The 19,913-nt window shown below is 38.0% G+C and overlaps 1 protein-coding gene across 2 annotated transcripts in view; it reads left to right on the top strand.

Annotated features, from left to right (window-relative positions):
* The window catches only part of tln1 (talin 1), a 113,103-nt gene that overhangs the window by 26,478 nt on the left and 66,712 nt on the right, over positions 1-19,913 (top strand). For both annotated transcript variants that reach the window (XM_089126421.1, XM_039677036.2), the window contains exons 2-10: positions 9,820-9,982; positions 13,215-13,312; positions 13,733-13,862; positions 16,005-16,157; positions 16,588-16,730; positions 17,176-17,303; positions 18,143-18,203; positions 18,603-18,707; positions 18,804-18,959. In XM_089126421.1, the coding sequence (XP_088982547.1) occupies positions 9,853-9,982; positions 13,215-13,312; positions 13,733-13,862; positions 16,005-16,157; positions 16,588-16,730; positions 17,176-17,303; positions 18,143-18,203; positions 18,603-18,707; positions 18,804-18,959 (1,104 nt within the window). In that variant the 5' untranslated portion in view covers positions 9,820-9,852. The remainder of the gene's footprint in view (positions 1-9,819; positions 9,983-13,214; positions 13,313-13,732; positions 13,863-16,004; positions 16,158-16,587; positions 16,731-17,175; positions 17,304-18,142; positions 18,204-18,602; positions 18,708-18,803; positions 18,960-19,913) is intronic.

The raw sequence follows: 19,913 nt of genomic DNA on the forward strand, positions 1-19,913 counted from the left end.
AACGTTCCTTTGGGAACCATTTGTTCAACCAGGTAAACGTTCCTAACGTAATCAGGAACCATTAGTTCTCTGGGAATCACCCTGGCGGCTCGTTCCTACAGCTGAGCTCCTACAACTACCCGGAGCGAAAGCCCCCTTTTTCATTGGTGAAAAATGTATGCGTCTACCCTGACTAAGGTCTGTTTGTATGATTTCATATACATAGCCTAAGGAGTTATTTTATCCATTCCTCCATTCTCCAAACCGCTTGTCCGCTGAAGGAGTCGCGGGACGCTTGAGTCTGTCTCAGTCCATCACAGGGTTGGGTTACTTTAGATCACTTCAAAAGTGTCTGGTGGTAATTGTGCGAGTTTACTGTAATTGTGAAATGCGTGGCAGTCCGGAACAGGAATGAGTTATTTTAGTGTTCGCTGTGACTGTTATCAGTGGTGTAGAGTGACAGTGCTCATGTGGTCCTCGGCTCACGCTCATCAGTCTATCACTTTTCCACAGCTGCTTCTGTTTTGAAATGGCAAACACTTTACTACTTATCTTTGGACCGACACATCACTGTTTATGAATAAGAACAGTAACACTAAATTTCTGGACAACACTACGGTAACTAAGCATATATACGGTATGAGCTGCGAGCCTTCCAGCATTCTTTATCTATTCAAGGATTACAATTAGCATGCATATTACTATGATATTGTCTGTTTATTAGTACTTACAAAGCACATATTAATTCTTTATTCTGCATAGCCTTATCATATATCCACCCAGTGAACTTAACAACTACCTTACTAACTATCAATAAGCAGTAATTCATAGTTAATAGCTAGTAAATAGTGAGAATTAGACCTTAAACTAAAGTGTGACTGTAATTATTTTATACAGCAAGGACATTAAAATTATCAAAAGTGACAATATGCCTTTTTTACTTTGTTACAGCTAATGTCAATTTCAAATAAAAGCTGTTCTTGTTTTGAACTTATGAATCTGTTTTATGCATTGTTTTTATTCAACAAGCCATTTTATTGATTTGTCGTCAGATTTTAGATTAACCGTGGTGCAAGTGTGTGATGAAATGGTAGTGGGGAATGGGAGTGTTTTTTTTTAACCATGAACCATGACATGAACTAAACCGACAATTAAATCATAACTGTATGTATATTAAATTTAATAGCGGAAATGTCATAGCCATACCATCGTTGGATGTGATGTTAAAATGCTATTAAAAGAGGCGGTGTTGACAGAGCTTGTATAAAGCATAAAAGCATCTGTACTGATGTACTTGCTTTGCAGTGGATGCGACTTTAGTTCATGCAGGGTTCACGCTGCTTATAGAAATGAATATTTCCTCTTACTCAATTACAATACAGTGTGCAAAATGCATGTTTCAGTTCGTTACCCATTTCAGCTTACCTTGTCACTGACTAAGTTCTGACTCTTCTGCGCTGAGGTTTCACACTCCTCGCGCTTCACTTTCACACGGTCCGGGCCGGTTAGTATCTTTAGCTCAGTGTGTGTGAGTGTGTGCGTGTGCACTCTGAGCTGCACAGGAGCATGAAATGCACTATAACACAACTTCACAGTAGGACTGTGCGATATGGACAACAGAAAACTAATCAATTTTGTGATTTTCAATATTTGAAATCACAAATATTTCCTTAACTAAAGCAAGAATTGTAGAGAGTGCTACGAGAGTAAAAAAAACAGTAATTTTTATTTATAATAAATAAACAATGACATACAACCACACTGCGACACGTTGTGGCTAATAAAAGCCTTCATCAACATTTCCTTGCATACTCTTCTGTATCATTTTCTCTTTGGAAGCCAGCTTTGAGGATATTTGCAGGCTCCATATCTTTGGAGAAATGAGTTGTCAATTATGCGTTTTTGAATTCTCAAATGCCTAATTTTTGAATTCTTGAATGTTATTATTATTATTATACATATTTCTATGTACACATGCTAGACTGACTGTCTTGTGCATGACACTGAGCTCTAACAGAGGTTTCTAGCCCTGCGTCTCGTGTGTTTTACTCATAGACTGTAAAAATTATGGACAAAGCGTCTGTGACGTCACCCATAGACTCTCTGAAGAACGGGTTTGAGGCTGTTTATGGGGGGTATGGGCGGTGCCATACTGAAAAAATCTTGGGAAATACAAAATTCAAAAGTTTCAGAAAGGATACAGAGGTGGTATAATGTGTTGTGTCAGATCATGGCCGAGACGTCAAATTCACTCGGCGCAGCCCGTTATCAGCTGTCAATCAAAGTTAACCGCCCTTATTTGTCATACGTTTTATATCTAATTCTAAATATGATCTAAACTAACGAGTTAGAAAAAAAAATTCACCCCCCTCACAGTTGTCAGGCACGCGGAACATATTGAAGATTACAATAAAAGTCCATGGGACCAAACTGTAAACATATGAATTTATGCTGTGAAAACGGACATTATAACATGACGTTTATGGATTTTTGGGACCGGCCTCTAGCGGATTTGAGATGTATTGCAGTTTATCGCACTTCCGGGGTAGGCTTCATCTTTCAGATTAGAATGTTGCCGCTTGGTTTTATTGCATGAGCGCATTCTGTGTGAATGGCCCTTAATACTCTGCTTTGCAGCAATGATAGTTTGACAGGTTTTGCAGATTACCTGGCTCTGATGCATCATCTTTTCTAAAATATTTCCAAACCTTGGATTTTGATTTTTCTTTTCTTTTTTCGTCTTACCTTCATCTTACCCTGAGTTCACCTTCCCTGATCATTCAACTTCCGGACTGAAATACAAAATATATTACCACCCCTCTATTCATTTTACATTTGTTTCCCTTTCTATAAAATTAACCACGTCTGCTATTTCATAATAGTATTAAAGGGTTAGTTCACCCAAAAATGAAAACTCTGTCAGTATTTCTCTCCCTCATGTTGTTCCAACCCTGTAAGACTTTCGTTCATCTTCAGTATTCTCATCGCTTGATGAACTGAAGGTTGAACCACTGTAGTCACTTGGACTACTTTAACAATGTCTTTACTAACTTTGCTGCACCGGCAGATGAAATGACCTCTCAGCCAATGGAGGAGTGAGACAGCTCTCAGATTTAATCAAAAATATCTTTATTTGTGTTCTGAAGATGAACGGAAGTCCGGTTGGGGGTTGGAACAACATGAGGGAGAGAAATTACTGACAGATTTTTCATTTTTGGGTGAACACCCTTTAAATGATAAAATGATAAATTACTTATTAAATAATAAATAATTAAGGATGTCATGAATAGAATAGAGTAGAGCTCAGACTGGTCACATGCACACTTCATTAATAGACTTCCCTGTTCAGCAGTTTCATTTCCTTCAGTCCAGGCATTCACACACACATGCTGTTCTTTAAACTGAGCAAACCTCTTAAAATCATACTATTAACAATAACCATAATCCCAGAACTCATTTATCTACCAATAGTTCAGTTTAATCAAACTTATTACATATGTAGTTAAATCATATTATATTTATATCATGTTTGCTAAAAAAATGGCACTAATTAAAGATTACCGGAAGACATTACAGTACTGTGGGAGATGAAAGAACTATTTATATTACAAAGAGTGATCTTAGAAACCAATATGGTTAGTTTTTGGTGGATCCTCCACAGGACACAGCCTGCTTTCCTTCTGAGCTTCTTTACGTTTCTTTTTTTTATTGTTGGTACATCCGCAGTTACTTCCCTTTTCTTTTTCTGTTTTTTTTTATCATCTATGTCTGTTTTTTATTTTATCATCACTGACCATCATAAGGTAGTGCTTGTGTAACATCCGCCACCTCCGACAATACATTCTGTCAAAAAGTGAGTTTTGAACAGGAATATGTGGGTTTCCATGAATAGCTGATAAGGGAGTGTTTGAGGAACTCTTTGGAAAAGTGTTCATGTTTGCAATTTAATTTATAGTGTTATGAAAATGATGCATGTCACAAGCTTGTTCAGAGAACCTAGCCATGTTTTGCACATTCCTAGTAGCTTTATGTTGTTATATCAGTATTACGCTGTTTCCTTCCTTTACAAGACCTTGTTTTGGGAGGAGCGTTACACTGGGCTATGAAGGGAATGCTGGAAGTATGTGGAAAAGTGTCCCTCCTCTACTCCTTCCCAACACACACATACACACACACAGCTAGGATAGCTAGGATGGGGCTGCTGGAAGACTTCCAGTCTTCTCCCCAGAGAGAAGAGTGTGTCCCAGTGAGAGCGCATACACACACACACACACACACACACACAGCCTCCTCAGGAATGTGCGTGTCCTCTCGCACAGCTCGTAAACACTGCTGACCTCAACACTGCCTGGTCACACTGTTGTTCAGGCTTGAGTTGTGCCACTGGTGACAGTGTTTAAAGCTTAACCTTACAGGATATGACTAAATACCATCTGATGAAGATTTGAAGGACTCATATATCATGGAATACAGGACGTCAAAAAAGAAAAGAACAGGTCTTGTGTATTATGTGACGGATTGTAACTTTCACAATTAGTCTCTCTTTTTTTTTTGTGGATTTGTGGAATCTTTTTCTAATTGTGTAGAGTCTCTCTGGGCAATTTGGGGAATATGTTTTGGGGAACAATTAATAATTAATAATTATTCATTTGAACCAGATAACCAGAAATAAATCCCCCAAAAAGGGATAATATGTTCCCTGCATCTGCATTCATATGTGTACATAGATAATTAACCACAAATATTTATAATTAATTGCATATGTAGACTATAATATACAGCTCAATTGTTTATCAATACTTAATCAAAATGGATAATAACAAAATATTAATTATCATCATATATCAACTCTAAGGATAGCCCCTGTGGAATTCATTTGTGATCTGATTATCCGTTTGTTATGCAAACATGCGATCTTTGTCAATTCTCACAGAAATCATCTTAGAGACTCGCAGGAAATGCAATCGTTCTGGCCTGGAAAGACAACCTAGCCCGCTACTTTTATTTTTTTTAGTGCTTTTATACCTTTTAAAGTTTGTAGCTTTGGATTGTACATTAAAGGAACTTGCATATGAGCAAGAGACAGTCAATCAAATGAATATAATGTATTTTAATAAATAAAAACTGCATTACATTGAATAAGATGTATATACAAACAGACAACAACGGACAAAACATGGAAAGAGACTGAAAGTGAAAGAAACAGGGAATGAGTGAGAGAGAGATCCCAAAGGAGAGTGGCAGATTACAGATCTTAAAACCTTGAAAGACAACTCGGAAAACACAATATTAATGCTCTGAAAGCTTGATAACACGAATACTTGCATATATGGTTCTCTTTTGTTGCTGAACACGACTGCGCGTGTGGGTAACAAGTGCAAGTGCAACTATAATCAAAGCTGTTTTATTTTGCACCGGCAGTTATTGGGTTAATGCGGTGAGTTCAGAAAAAGTTGGGTAGAGAGAAACGAGGCTGGTGTGTTTGTCTCTGTTGTTCTAGTGTTCCGATTATAAGTTCAGAAACAGAACCTCCCTGGTCATGAATTTTGTCATTGAGGATTTCTGAAAAATCAGACAAAAATCTCATCTCGTTCTCGTGAACCAAATCTCGTGTCTCGTCTCGTCTCGTCTCATGAGATATGCGTCTCGTCACACCCCTACTGTTTATGTGTGTGCGTTTTGGAGTGAGCTTTCTGGCCGCCTTGCCTGGCTCTGAGGAGATAGTGATCTCTTTGAGGCTAGACCCCTGGTTGTATGTGTGTGTGTGTGTATGGTGTACGCAACTTTCCTTCTTGCCAGAATGGGGGAAGGTTTTGTTTTAACTCGCGTTCGCTATGAAAGTGTCAATGAATGCCATTAGGAACAGACTTCCTGGTGCTCGCTGGTGAATTACTAGACGTGAGTCAATTGCTTTAGTGTCCCAACTGACAGTCCAGATCCTAGGGCTGTCAATCTTCCTCTATAATATTCGAATTCCATTCTTTATTTTATGTAATATTCAAATAATATTCAAATATTAAATGCTCAAATTTATCCTATTATTAATATTTACGACATTACACATTCCTATGGATCGTCAATGTCACTATAGCCTGTGGTTGTTGTTGCACGTTCGGCCCACTAGATGGGACATCTAACATTACTACAATAAACTTTTAGGGGCTGTTTACACCTGGACACTTCATGCGTTTTCTCAGATCGGATAGCTATCTGATTTATCAAAACGATTCCATTTACACCTGGTCACATAAATGTGTTTTGGCAAAACAGATATAAATCCCATCTTCAATTCCTGCGCTATATACTGATTTAATGAAGTGCACGTCACCAAAAGCAACAGATATGAGCTGCATTTTATTGATCATCGGCTAATTTCAAAATCAGCAAAGACAGCAATAAGGGAGAGCGACAACAGCCCTGGTAGAACATTTCATTTCTTTACTTTTAATGAAGATTGTAGTGTTAAGCGTCTGCGACTTACTTTCACTTTGATTTGCGATAGATTGCGGTGCGTTGGCTTCATGAATACAGGCTCAGATCTGAGGTGATGTGATCGTCATATCGCGTCGGAAGTTTCGGGAGTCTCCCGCATATTGATAGCGTCTCCCTGATGGCCGCAAATGAGTTAAAATCTCCCGGAATCCGCGCATAACATACATAGCGCGCGGCGCGTGCATGGCAGAGAGGGAGTGAACGAGACCTTGCCAATGTGCCAAGCGAAAGCTAGTCGCGCGGTCTCCTATTGTTAATAAGAACTCGATCCAAGGGGCTGTTTACACCTGGTCACAAGTATGTATATATATATATATATATATATATTTAAATATATATAAAAGCAATATATTCGAATAGTAACTTTTGCATTTGAATAGTATTGATTTTTTTTTTTTTTTTTTTTTTTTAATATTCGAATTATATTCGAATTTCGGAATTCGTTCCAACAGCCCTACCAGAGACCCTACATAATTATGGCTAATTCTAATGACGGAAATTGCAATTGCTTGCACAGTATATTTGTGATTTATTTTTGCTTAATTTTTGTGTTGTTTACTGTGAAAATCTACAAATAGTTATTGTTGTTTAGTATTGGTGGACCAAATTAATAAAAAATGTTTTACAAAAATACAGAAACAAAAAGAAACATCTTTTTTTTAGCTAAATGTTTTACATTTATTGATCAATTGACTAATCCAATTTATTTAGTAATCAACACTTAGGTTTTATGTAAACATTTAAATTACACATAAGGCGTTTTATATATAATTATGGTTCTACTCTAATTCGTTGTTGAAACATGAATATTTAAATTATGGCTGGTGTTAACTTGATTTCATGACAGATTTATTTAAACATGCATTAAATACTGACAACAGGTTAGAAATATATATATGAAAATATATCACTCCCCTCGAGAAGTACCCATCATCACCGTTTCTGCCAAAGAACTAAGAATTAATGTTCGATTGCCAGAATTTTGGTTCATCACTACAATTTATTGTTGGTGACATACGGGTGAAACCCCGACCTCTGCCATGAAGACTTCACAATCCCAAAACAAACCGCAAAGTTTCATTTACCCATGGTGTGCCTAAAATGGTGAGTAGTATGAAGCTGCAGACTCGGAGACCTGCATCTACAGTCCCCCTGCACCCAGAGTCCCGCATTCTCAGACCCCTCGTCTGAATTGTATCGGATAAACAGAACTTAAGCCAAAACGTGAGTAGGCTGTCTTCAATTTTATTTAGAGAATCGTAATAGCTCGTTTGATTTATTTTTTAATAAAACTAATTTAGCTAATCGATACAACATAAGAATAGTCCATTTAATATTTGTAAAGGTAGTTTGTAACAAGATTTGAGCCGTTATGTTTCTTCGCCCTCTTTACCCCGAAAATATTTTGATAGCTAACGTTAGCCTTTAACCTCGGACTTTTTTATATGTCATAAATGCTGCAGTTATTTTTACTGCCCATTTTGTGCCCCCATATATCTCAAACCCACAAAGTTGTCCAAAGTTCAAAAACATCTCAAGGGACACTTCTACAGTCAGAGCAGTGCAACATGAATTTGAATTTTTTTTCTTTCTTTTTGAAAGATCATAAGACATGTGCTATCGTATCCAGTACACCATACATCGATGGAGTTGCCCCTTCCGATTCCAGCAACGTATCATTTTATGATTATGCAAAGCGACTTATAAATGAGTTTTTTTAATGCAATTAAAGACGAAAAGTAAAGTCACGAACACAGTTTGTTCTTCCTTTTTTTCTTTACAGTAAGATGATGTTTAGGTGATCATTAAATAAAGTAGCCTACTGAATTGTTTATTATTGGTGTTTTGTCTATTCTGATTTATTTTGCTTCGCATTCAAAATATCAAAAAACAGATTTTGTTATGTTAGCATGGTAATGTTAATTAGACCATTATAGGTTGAACTGAAAGAAAAAGTGGAATTTGAATTTTGAATAAAAAAAATATATATATAAAAAAAAAAAACATTGTAGCAATAAAATATCACAGACTATTTTTCAGAAGATAGTTCAATCTGTAATTGTATCCCTTCCATCAGTAACAATGAGTTTTTTTGGCACCTGCATTAAGCAGGGAACGCAAATATTTATTGGATAATTTATTTGAAGACCGTAATATTGCATCCTATTGTTTTTAATTGCATTTGGATAAGCGTGCACTGTACTCTGTGTGCGGGTGTTATTCGATCTTTTGAACAGCAGGAGGCGCTGTATTCGAAAAATGAGGGGTCTGAGAATGCGGGACTCTCGGTGGGGGACTGTAGATGCAGGCTCCGAGTCTGCAGCTTCATAATATTGAAAATGGTGAGGGTGAGATGGGAGTCATCGGACTGTTGGTTCTTATCGCCCTGCCATAATGTGTGCCAGAATGCTACACATGTATAATTTTATTTATTTTAGTTTTAGTTTTGACCTATTATTGGTTCCTGTTTTTATACATTTGGTGTGAGGAACTCATGCTGCTCTGACGGTACTTCCTGCATCTTTATATCTAAATTCATGCAATGACTGCTCATATTTATCTCAACAGTTCGAATTAGCCAAAGATTTGGACATATAGCTCATATCATATCTTTGTCAGCGTTCCTGTAGCTTTTTTCTTTCAAGAAAGACTATTTAGACTAACACAACAGGAACTTCTGTTTTCTTTTTACTGGACATTGACTTCACGTAGAAGACTCGTACGCTTGTTTTCTCACACTGATTTGGATTCTCTGTTTTGTTTGTGGGATTGCATCTCATTTCATTACTGGTGTACAGACTTGGTTTCTTGCAAAGCACGTAGAATGTTTAATAGTATTAGTAGATTTACATGATCATGTGACAGTGTGTCTTTGCCTAACTTGACTGATTTTTAGAATAGATCTTGAGTAAAAGTGAAAAGGACTTACTTTGTTCCTTGTTTCTGGTAAACTCTTAGAGTGAAATCCCCTTGCAAGAGGGAAGTTCAGCCTTTCCGTATCTTTTTCTCACATCTAACAGATCCTATTTGCATTAGCAACAGAACAATGGCAAGAAAGCACAATATAAGCTTATTTTACATTAAATATTTTAAATCATAAATATTTAATCTACACAACAGGGTGAACTCTTAATTGTTTTTTAATAGTGTTACTAGACACGCACAGCAATCTGTTTCTTAACTCGGTTGCATGATAGCTGAAGTTGCCATGCCACCGTAGTGTATATAAACCAAACATCAGTGATGCTTTTTAGAAGTGAGCATTAGATCATCTTAAGCATCCTTAGCATCATCATGTTAGCCTGAACAGAGTGTTGATGGTTTGTGTGGTGTGCATTTGTCTTGCAGGAGTAGCAGTGGCACAGTCCCGTAGTGTCAGTCATGGTGGCGCTGTCGCTGAAGATCGGGGTGGGGAATGTGGTGAAGACCATGCAGTTCGAGCCCTCCACCATGGTGTACGACGCCTGTCGCATCATCCGGGAGAGAGTCCCAGAGGCACAGCTCGGCCAACGTGAGTTACACCGATGGGGAACTCAGAACCCACCTGTGCTCAAACTTTTGTGCTCCTAACAGTAGATTCGTTTAGCAGGAGTTGGTCTTACACTTCAACAGAAACAAGTTACTGATATCGAAAAGCGGTACAAACATTTCAAAAGCCCTTGTGAACGCCAATGGCCGAAATGTTTACGGCTCACATTAAATTAATCAATTTCACCATGTGTAAAAAAACACACGAAAGAACGAAAGAAAAAAAAGGATTCCTTGTCCGTGTGAGAAGATTCCAGCGAGTAGCGATAGTTATATGATATCTATAAGACATAGATGTTGCCCCATTCCTCAAATCAGATCAGTGAATATTAATTTGCCATTCAGTGTAAATCTTCCTATTTTCCCACATTTAAGACATTCAATGTTGTGTATGTTTTTTCATAAACACTTCTTAATTTATAGCCTACAGCTGTCATCGGCAGCAACACTAGGAAAATTGTCCATTTTGGCTAAAATCCCAACATAATATCTCTGATTTTGGTTTCCCTGTTTAGTATTTGCTCCACCCGAAATTCTCTTCCCTCCAAAGAGTGGAAAAAAGCACCCTAAACATACCACAGAAATCAAGTGTAAGTGCACTGTGTGTTGTGCGGAGCTGTAATGGGCCAGTATCAGGGTGCGGCTGGGTCCCAGCTGTCCTCAGAACCGCTCTACATACTTGTCTTAACTTGTGAGTCATTCGTCTCTTTGACCGACTGCTCTCGTCCAAACTCAACAGCTTATGTGGAATGTGAAACAGTCTTAAATAGCCCGTTTGTCAGTGTTGCCACACTACGTTTGGAAGACACCATCTAATCCCAGAGAGAAGCTCTACATATTTCTTGCCATCACCATTTCAAAGTTTTAGTCTTAAACCCTATTCGCACGGGATTAGTATTATCTGGTGACATGTAGTAATTTGTAATAATTGCGGAGTTTGTCTGAGATCTTAATCCCGTGCGAATCGGCCATGTCTGTAATTTGTAAAGTAAAAATTCCCTCGCAAATTACCTACTATATTTCGCCGAACATCGAGGTCCTGTGATAATATTAGTCCCGTGCAAATCGACATCTCTGTGATTTGGCCGGATCGTATATCATCTTTTCAAGGTTTTTGTTTCATCTGTGCCTTTTTATCCTTCTTTTGCGAAGAATAGAGGCTGAGTTGGAGTGTTTTGATAGTATTTTGGGTGCGGGGTCATATTTTCCGCGCTATAAGGCGCACTTAAAAGCCTTTAATTTTCTCAAAAAAACGACAGTGCGCCTTATAATCCGGAGCGCCTTATATATGGATCAATTGGTTAACAATGCTCCGCGTTATTAAATTCGCCCGCGAACTTGCGCTCGTGTCCATCCTATGCCCGCTCTGTCACACGGCCAGTTCAACTGGTTCAACCTCGTATAAATTAGGTTATGTGTGTAAGTAACGTGTCCGCTCACCAGCGCTCACTCTAAACAGGCGCACACGAACAGACACACTGTCCCCGGCGCGCTCGTGCGTCACAGAATGTTCATAAAGCGCTCCCCGTTCACATGTAAGCGGGTCGTCTCATTCAAAACAGCCAGCTGTTGCTGTCAGCGAGCCGCCGCACATTGAATAACGACAAGACATTTCATCATATCCACGAGATAAGTCGGTAAATTCGAGTAAAATCACAGGCTTCGCTTATCCCGTGTGAATGCGCCATTATAGTCTCTATAGTTTACATAAACTGAGTTGACAATCCCTTGAGGGCAAAAATTCTAAATGTTTTTGAAATCTAAACGGTGTCTCAAGTGGTTGAAACTTGTAACACAGTCAATGTCCAGTTTGAAGTTTTTTCCAAGAGCCTCAACTCCAATTTCAATACCACAGTAAAAACAACTAGTTCAAATATTATGAAAAAAAAGACAAGTAAACAGCACTAAAACAGTAATAAAATATGAACATTGAGCCCTACTTTTTGTAAGTGGAATGGTCCAAAATTCATCAAGTTAAACCACCAAAGAGTTGTAGCATTTAATGATATATTTATTCTAATAAATGTTATTATTTATTTAATTTAGTTTGGCTGGCCGTTTGATTGACTACCGCAGTGTGCACAAAGGAACTTGCACAGAGCTGAGATAAGCTGCAATTTTGCAATTTTTCAAGAGTACATATTACATTCCTCTCATGAGTTTGGACATGTGTCTCGAAATGCTTCTTCGATGTGTTTCAACTGACATGCATTTTTCTGGTTATTCTTTAAACTTAAAGCAAACAGTTTTGTCAGCATTTACTCCCCCTCATGTCATCATTCCTAGGCCCTAATAAAATCTTTATTCGGTGTAAGACGTAAGGAGAATTTCCAAGCTTTTCTTGTTCACAAAAGAAGTTGATGATGATTTATACTGTCAACTTCCATAAAGGGACAAAAAACAACCATAAGGCTGTGTGTCCACCAAAGCGTTTTTCTACGCGCCTAGCATATGTTTTCAATGGGAGCGCCGTGTTTTTTTAAACGCCTTGAGCGTAATGAGGCGCTGAGCGTATTTTTTATTTTTATTTTTTCACGCTGAAGTGCCGAGCGCCCAGCATTTTTACTGGTCGCCGGGAGTTGAAAAATGTTCAACTTTGGATAAAATGCAGCGCTCATCACTGTCACTTTTTACCCAGCCGTCCAATCACAGTGGAAGAGGGGCGGGACTAATACCACACCGACCAACTGTCACAACATTTTCTGTACAACATCAACCAGCAGAGCTAACCAAACGAAATTGATGAAAAATAATTTTTTGTATGAAACAAATTATCTGATTATTTTTACAAATTATTTCTCACCGGAAAAAACGCTGTGCTGCCAAAACGTTCTCCAGCGCCCAAAGCACGGCGTCTTCAGCAGAGTGTCTGGCGTTTTCAGCTAGCTAAAAACGCTTTGGCGGACACACGGCCTATGGATGCCTTCACACAGAACATGTTTTTGCATTCCACTGCGCTGCTTTTCCATTGTTTCTCTGTGTGAACACAAACAGACACACATCTTTAGCCGTTGCACTCGCATCTCGCATCTTTTGCAGTTTTCCGCACATGACACAATCTTGTTTTATTTTTTATTCCACTTTGCATCTGACGTTCTGATGTTGTGTCAGAAAAAGGAAGTGCGTTAGGAATGATTCAGAAAATGGCCAGTTAATAATGCACCCTCTGATCTTGACGTTCTTGACCACACACTATCGCTACTGTCTATTTGCAGCCAGTGACTATGGCCTGTTCCTGTCGGATGAAGACCCAAAAAAGGGCATCTGGCTGGAAGCAGGCAAAGCTCTGGACTACTACATGCTGAGAAACGGGGTGAGTGTAGAATATTTCATCAACTTTAAATTGTTCAGTGTGAGTGGAATCTCTTTAAGTTAAATGTTTTTTGTCTAGAAATTACAAATGAGTGAAAAAAATAAATAAAAATTAAAGTTGTGGTATTCATGGGGGATGATTACATAATGCAATGGGACTGATTTGATTTTTTTTTTTAAATCAGTCCATGCTATTTTAAGTACCTGTAACTGGTGACTGTAACATTGCTCTTGCAACAGCAAGCTTTTTTATCAGTACATACTGACTGATAAAATGTCATTTTAAATTACATAAACATCTGTCAAATAATTAATCATAGTCATTCAAAATTGACCCTTATCTAAGAGATGAATAACACTTGTGTAGATAATATGCTGGATTTGATATAAAGGATATTTCATAAGAACATGTTTTCTTCAGGACACTCTGGAGTACAAAAAGAAACAGAGACCCCTGAAGATCCGCATGTTGGATGGGACTGTGAAAACAGTTATGGTGGATGACTCAAAAATTGTCAGTGACATGTTAATGACCATCTGTGCCAGAATAGGTAAGTTTATGCCCATATGACAAACCAGTCCTAAAAATGAACTCTAATCTGACTGCTTTTTAGTTATTTTTAGGCCAGAGCTTTCCTGCTTTTGGTGACACATTATTCTGATGGTCCACTGACTATAAGTAACTTTGCTACTATATGTCAATCAGCAGTTATTAGAGTATTAGTAGACTCTCTGCCTAATATCTGCTAACACTTTATTTTGATGCTCCTTAACAGACACATTGAAAATGCAGTGTGGTCCCAAACACTTGGCAAGCTTAGGGCTGTGCCGGTAAACTTGACAACCGCACCACGTGGTGGCTGAGTAGCACCGGCGGTGGTCCGCCAAAACACATTTTTTATATGCGAATGCTCTTTTACATTAATTTTATGACATGAGTGAAGCACAAAGCTTTGTTTACAAAAAGTTAGCAATTAAATGTTACATCGCAGCCATGGAAACATTTGGATTCATGATGTATGAGAGAGTTTTGCGTGAGCCCATAAATTTAAGCTTTGTCAGCTTTGAATACTGGTTTGCGATCTGGTCATCCGATTATCAGCAAATTAAACAATATTCCATATAGAAAGCTTGAATTGTCTTCATCAAAACAAAAAGAAACAGACTAGCCTATTCTTTGCTTATGTAGGCAAATTGGTATGAAATGTGCATTTCTCTCTGCGAATAGGTACGTTCATCTCTGTGAAGATGACGAGTCGGTATTGTCAACTTAATCTTTGCAGCCGACACTGACACAGAAAACACTAGTTTATTAATAAACGATTAAAATGTCTCCTTGCTATATTTGACATATTCATCATTTTTACTTTTGCCGGTTCTTTGTGACAGCTTTTATGTGCATTATTGGCAGCATCACCCTCTGGTTACAACGCATCAGCACCGAAAACATTTTATTTTAGAGAGTAATCACACAACCTGTTTGATATTCTATAATTAAAACAACTAATCGAATATTAAAAAATCTCCTGCATGGAATCTCTTGTTTCTTTTCTCAAATCATCACTCATGTCCCACCTATTTTCGAAGGGGATTATAAATGTTTCTTCCTTGGTTCGATTTTAATTAAGCTTATTATATTCGTATAATTTATTGTGGTAAAGTAGAAAAAAGCTGTTGGATAGATAAGCCCACATTTTACTTGCATGGCAAATTATTTTTAACACAGTTTGTGCTTGTTATTTGACATGGTAAGGCATGTCAAGTTTATTTGTAAAGCGCGTTTCACACACGCTGTTTTGATTTCTCTAGCAGCACAAAATCAAACATAGCCTAAATGCCTTAAATGCCTTAATGCCTTAAAATAAAATTCGCTCTTCATACTTACAACAAGTAGAAAACCTGAAGATATCAGAAAAGAGATTGATGGTCTCTTTCCTGCCCGTGTCCCACATGCTTGATCCCTCTCAAAGCGCAGTAAATATAAAACGAAAGTTAAAAAAAAATAAATTTAATTTTATTATATTATTTAAGTTACCATTATTTACTGATATGTATTTATTTCAATGATTTACAGGCTTTATTGTGTTGTTTTTTTGATGGAATTGCTCAAATAATCATTACATTTTTTTTTCTTTCACTGTCACAGCCTTAGACAAACTATTCTGTTCACAAAATGTTTTAGACCCCATTTCCAACTGTATTTAACACTGATCGCTTGTAATTTGATGACCAAAACACATCTTAATACCAAGTAATGACAAGGCCCGTGTGACTTGGATGATTATCCTGGTATCCAGTGTAGATAGAGAAAAATAGCGGTCTGATCACTGAACCCTGTGGTACCCCAGTGTTAAAGGGCATTCAGTGAGCACATCAAGCTAATCCAGCTGACCTGGTAAGACCTGCTATAGCTATGTTTAATATAAACCAGGGTTACACTTAATTTCCATGGTCCACTTTAGACATTATACTAACTATAAATAACTTTGTGACTGCACTGCATTTTTTGTGGAAACACACTGTTAGTCTTGAATACACACCAAGAGTTTCCTAAGACTATATCTACTGTAAATGTCATGCAGGACAATGATTATTGTAGGTAAAAATGGTCTTTAGAGGTTTAATTGTACTAATATGACCGTTGAGAAACAGTTTGAATACACTGAGGTAGTAAAACACTTCTGATTTCTCAGGCATCACAAACTATGACGAGTACTCACTGGTACGTGACGTGGGAGAGGAAAAGAAGGAAGAGACCATGGGAACACTGAAAAAAGACAAGACCCTCCTGAGGGATGAGAAGAAAATGGAGAAACTCAAACAGAAACTTCACACAGATGATGAGCGTATGTCTCATTCTGCTCACCATGAATAAAACAAATATTGGTTTATGTTGTTTGCTAGTTTAGAAGGTCATCAGTACAGTACATATTACATTCATATAGTAGATGACACATATTATTAACTTGTTGACTATACACTATACCTGTCAAATGTTTGTACACACCTGTTCATTATTCTTTATTACCGTTGTAGTGTAAAAGGAAAGCTTTCAAAACAATAACATAAAACAAACAGGATCATGGGAGTTTTGTAGTTACCAAATGTATATTCTCACATCATTGGATTCCTGTTTCCTGCTTTTCTTCACTGTATACTCCATGTAATCCATTAAAAAATATAATTCAACTTTTAGTTTTGTAAAGAAATTCAGGTGTGCATTTGGAATCCAGTTGAATTTGCTGATGTCAGAATTGTATTTTAACACGTATTCAGTGAATTGGTTGGATCATGGGCGTACGCTGCGAGAGCAGGGTGTCGAGGAGTTTGAGATGCTGCTCCTCAGGAGAAAGTTCTTCTACTCGGACCAGAATGTGGACTCCAGGGACCCTGTACAGCTCAACCTGCTCTATGTGCAGGTAAGGGCCACAGAATGCCACCTTTACATCATAATCATGTCCCTGTGCATCTGTAACTCAATGATATCTCTACAACGTGCTGGGGAGTTTATCAAATCTCACATTTGTCAAATTTCTGAGTTGGGTAAGCTTGTTTGCAGATGTGTTGCATGGTTTTTATCCTCAGTGGCAGGACGTTCTGTCAATGTTTCTGTGGCATTATAGAGGGGAAACCCTCATTCACAATGAAATGTCATAAGTCTAAAATCCTGCTAAATGTATGTTAAACATCAAATATGGTCTGATTGTATGGTGCTGCGTCGTGCATATTTTCTGCTTTCACTGTGGACTGACAAAATACTAAAAAATGTTTCACACACTGCCTGGTTCGCTATATCAGGTTGTTGCTAATTTTGTTCAGATTCAGTTGCACTTTTGTACAATGTTATTTTTTTTTGTATTCCAGGCCCGTGATGACATCTTGAACGGCTCCCATCCCGTCTCCTTTGATAAGGCCTGTGAGTTTGCCGGATACCAGTGCCAGATCCAGTTTGGAGACCACAATGAGTCTAAACACAAGCCTGGATTCCTTGAGTGAGCGCTTCACATTTTTATTTATCCTTACAAGGGCCCACAGCAACAACCTGCACCAGGGCCCCGGATACCATAGCAAAATCAAAAGCAGTGCTCCAATGCGGAGCTCGTTCAGCACAAGGGGTTGATTTTCAACATACTATGATTTGAAATATTTGCATAAATTCTTTCTACATTATTCTTCCTCTAAAATCATGGTTATTACATCACCAATTGCTAGCAGTGTTACTTTTCCCTCATCATATTCTCCTAAACATGGTGGCCATGGTGCCTCTATTTTTCATCTAGTCTTCATTAACATTTTCATCAGTGACTTCATTGACGAGATTAGCAGTCTCTATGACACTCTTTCACTTGTTGAGCTTCGGTGATGATTAATTACATATAAACTCAAAACAAAAGCCTTAAAGTTTATCATCTTGTATTGGAAAAGTAAAAACATTAAATGTTGATGACTAATCTTTTAAAACACTGCGAAGTGATCAAACTAAATTTTATAAAAATCACCTCAAAATCAGTCAAATTGGCTGATTACAGCGACTCATTTAAACACTTCATCTGTTGCCAAAATTATACAAATAAAAAAAAAAGATCAGTCAAGAATGGAAATTGTTGAAAATATTAAAATCAAGAATGGCAGAATCAGAATGCGTAGTAAAATATCTGTCAAAACAAACACTTGTTAAAGGATGTTCACTGTAATTTGCATTTAATCACATAAATAAAAACATTGACAGCCCTGTTCACTTGCCAGCACAACCTGCTAAATTCACTTGTCCAAACTGCTCTAATTCTCCAAAATCATTAGGTAATTCTTGCTTTCTATCTGTCTCATCCAGTGTGAAAGAATTCTTGCCAAAAGAGTACGTCAAGAACAAGGGCGAGAAAAGGATCTTCCAGGTATGGTTATGCAGGTTATGTCTGATGCATTATGGGCCCTGTTTTTCATACCCATGTTAGGTGTAGAACTATGTGCTATATGTAAATTTTAGGGGCTCCACCAGCAGTTTTTCTATTCCCAGTCTGGCAACAGCAATATAAATGAAGACGACCGTCGGTCCATTCTTGGCCTGCACAGTTTATTCAATCCAATAATTCCTAGATGCTTGTATGAGAATCTTCCTTTCATCTGCCCAGCATATGTGACGTATAGCACTGGGCTTAAAACATACTGCTCAAAAAATATATTTACCCCGTTTTGTGTAGTCTTTTTAGCCTGTGTCTGTAGAGGTCTATAAAATGAATTGTTAAGTGAAGTGAAATTGAATTAAATTGTCATGATAAACCCTTCTCTTTAAGGCACACAAAAACTGCCAAAACATGACCGAGATTGAAGCCAAAGTCAGCTACGTCAAACTAGCCAGATCTCTGAAAACGTACGGAGTGTCCTTCTTCTTAGTCAAGGTAACAAACTCTCTCGATGTTTGAACTCTAATATGATTAACTGGCACAGTGTAGTCCTGCCTCCTTGTGCTAATGGCAACGTCTGTTCATTTACAGGAAAAAATGAAAGGAAAGAATAAACTTGTGCCACGTTTGTTGGGCATCACTAAAGAGTGTGTGATGAGAGTGGATGAGAAGTCCAAAGAGGTGATACAGGAGTGGAGTCTGACCAACATCAAACGCTGGGCAGCTTCTCCCAAGAGCTTCACCCTGGTACCAACACACTCCTTACACACACATACTCACACACACACACACACACACACACACACGCTTTCTGTGGTGTTCTCTTTGTGATTTCTTCAGTCTCTTTAGGGTCAGATTGTAATAATTAAAAAGTTAGTTCACCCAAAAATGATAATTCTGTCATCATTTACAGCCTCATGTCGTTCCAAACTCATCGTTCAAGACTTTTATTCATCTTTGGAACACAAATGAAGATATTTTTTAATATTTCATCATGTATGTCCAACACATTCTCATCCCAAAGCGCCATATACAACGCTTTTGCAAAAGCGTAAATATCCAACGCACATGGCACCCTTTAACGTCTAATGAGACGCTTCGGTTATGGTTAAGTTTAGGTATGGTGTAGGGTAAGGGTTAGACCACTAGGGGGCGCCTTCTGCCCAAATATATCTGCGTCTCATTTCACGTTAAAGGGTGCCATGTGCGTTGGATATTTACGCTTTTGCAAAAGCGTCCTATATGGCGCTTTGGGATGAGAACGGGCTCGTATGTCCATTCTGTGAAAGTGTGACATCATGTGATGTTTTCTCGAAGAGCATTTGGGCCAGATTTACTAACCGCTTCGACCAGTGCAAACCCTCTTTTGGCGTTAAACTACTGTCAAGATTTACCGTTTAGCGCTAATAAGGAGTGGACAGGGTTATTTTCGTGGCTGAACTTGTTGCATAAGCATTTGTAGGAGTTTCCCTTTCAGACGCAAAATTTATGAGAGGAGACTATTTAAATGAATCATGCTAGGGGATTTACCAAGGTTTGCGCTAGTGAATTTACTGGTGTTTGCGCCATTATTTACCACCCAAAAAAAGCACGTCTTAAACTAGCGTTGGTCATTATGGAAATGATCCGTCTGCGTTTATTTTGCGAGTCGTCAGTAGAACTTTTGGGATTGAGATTTCATGCTATATTGCCCTGTTTTAA

This window comes from Pimephales promelas, chromosome 23, assembly GCF_988280905.1.
Source record: "Pimephales promelas chromosome 23, fPimPro1.hap1.1, whole genome shotgun sequence".
In the NCBI taxonomy this organism is placed as follows: domain Eukaryota; kingdom Metazoa; phylum Chordata; class Actinopteri; order Cypriniformes; family Leuciscidae; genus Pimephales; species Pimephales promelas.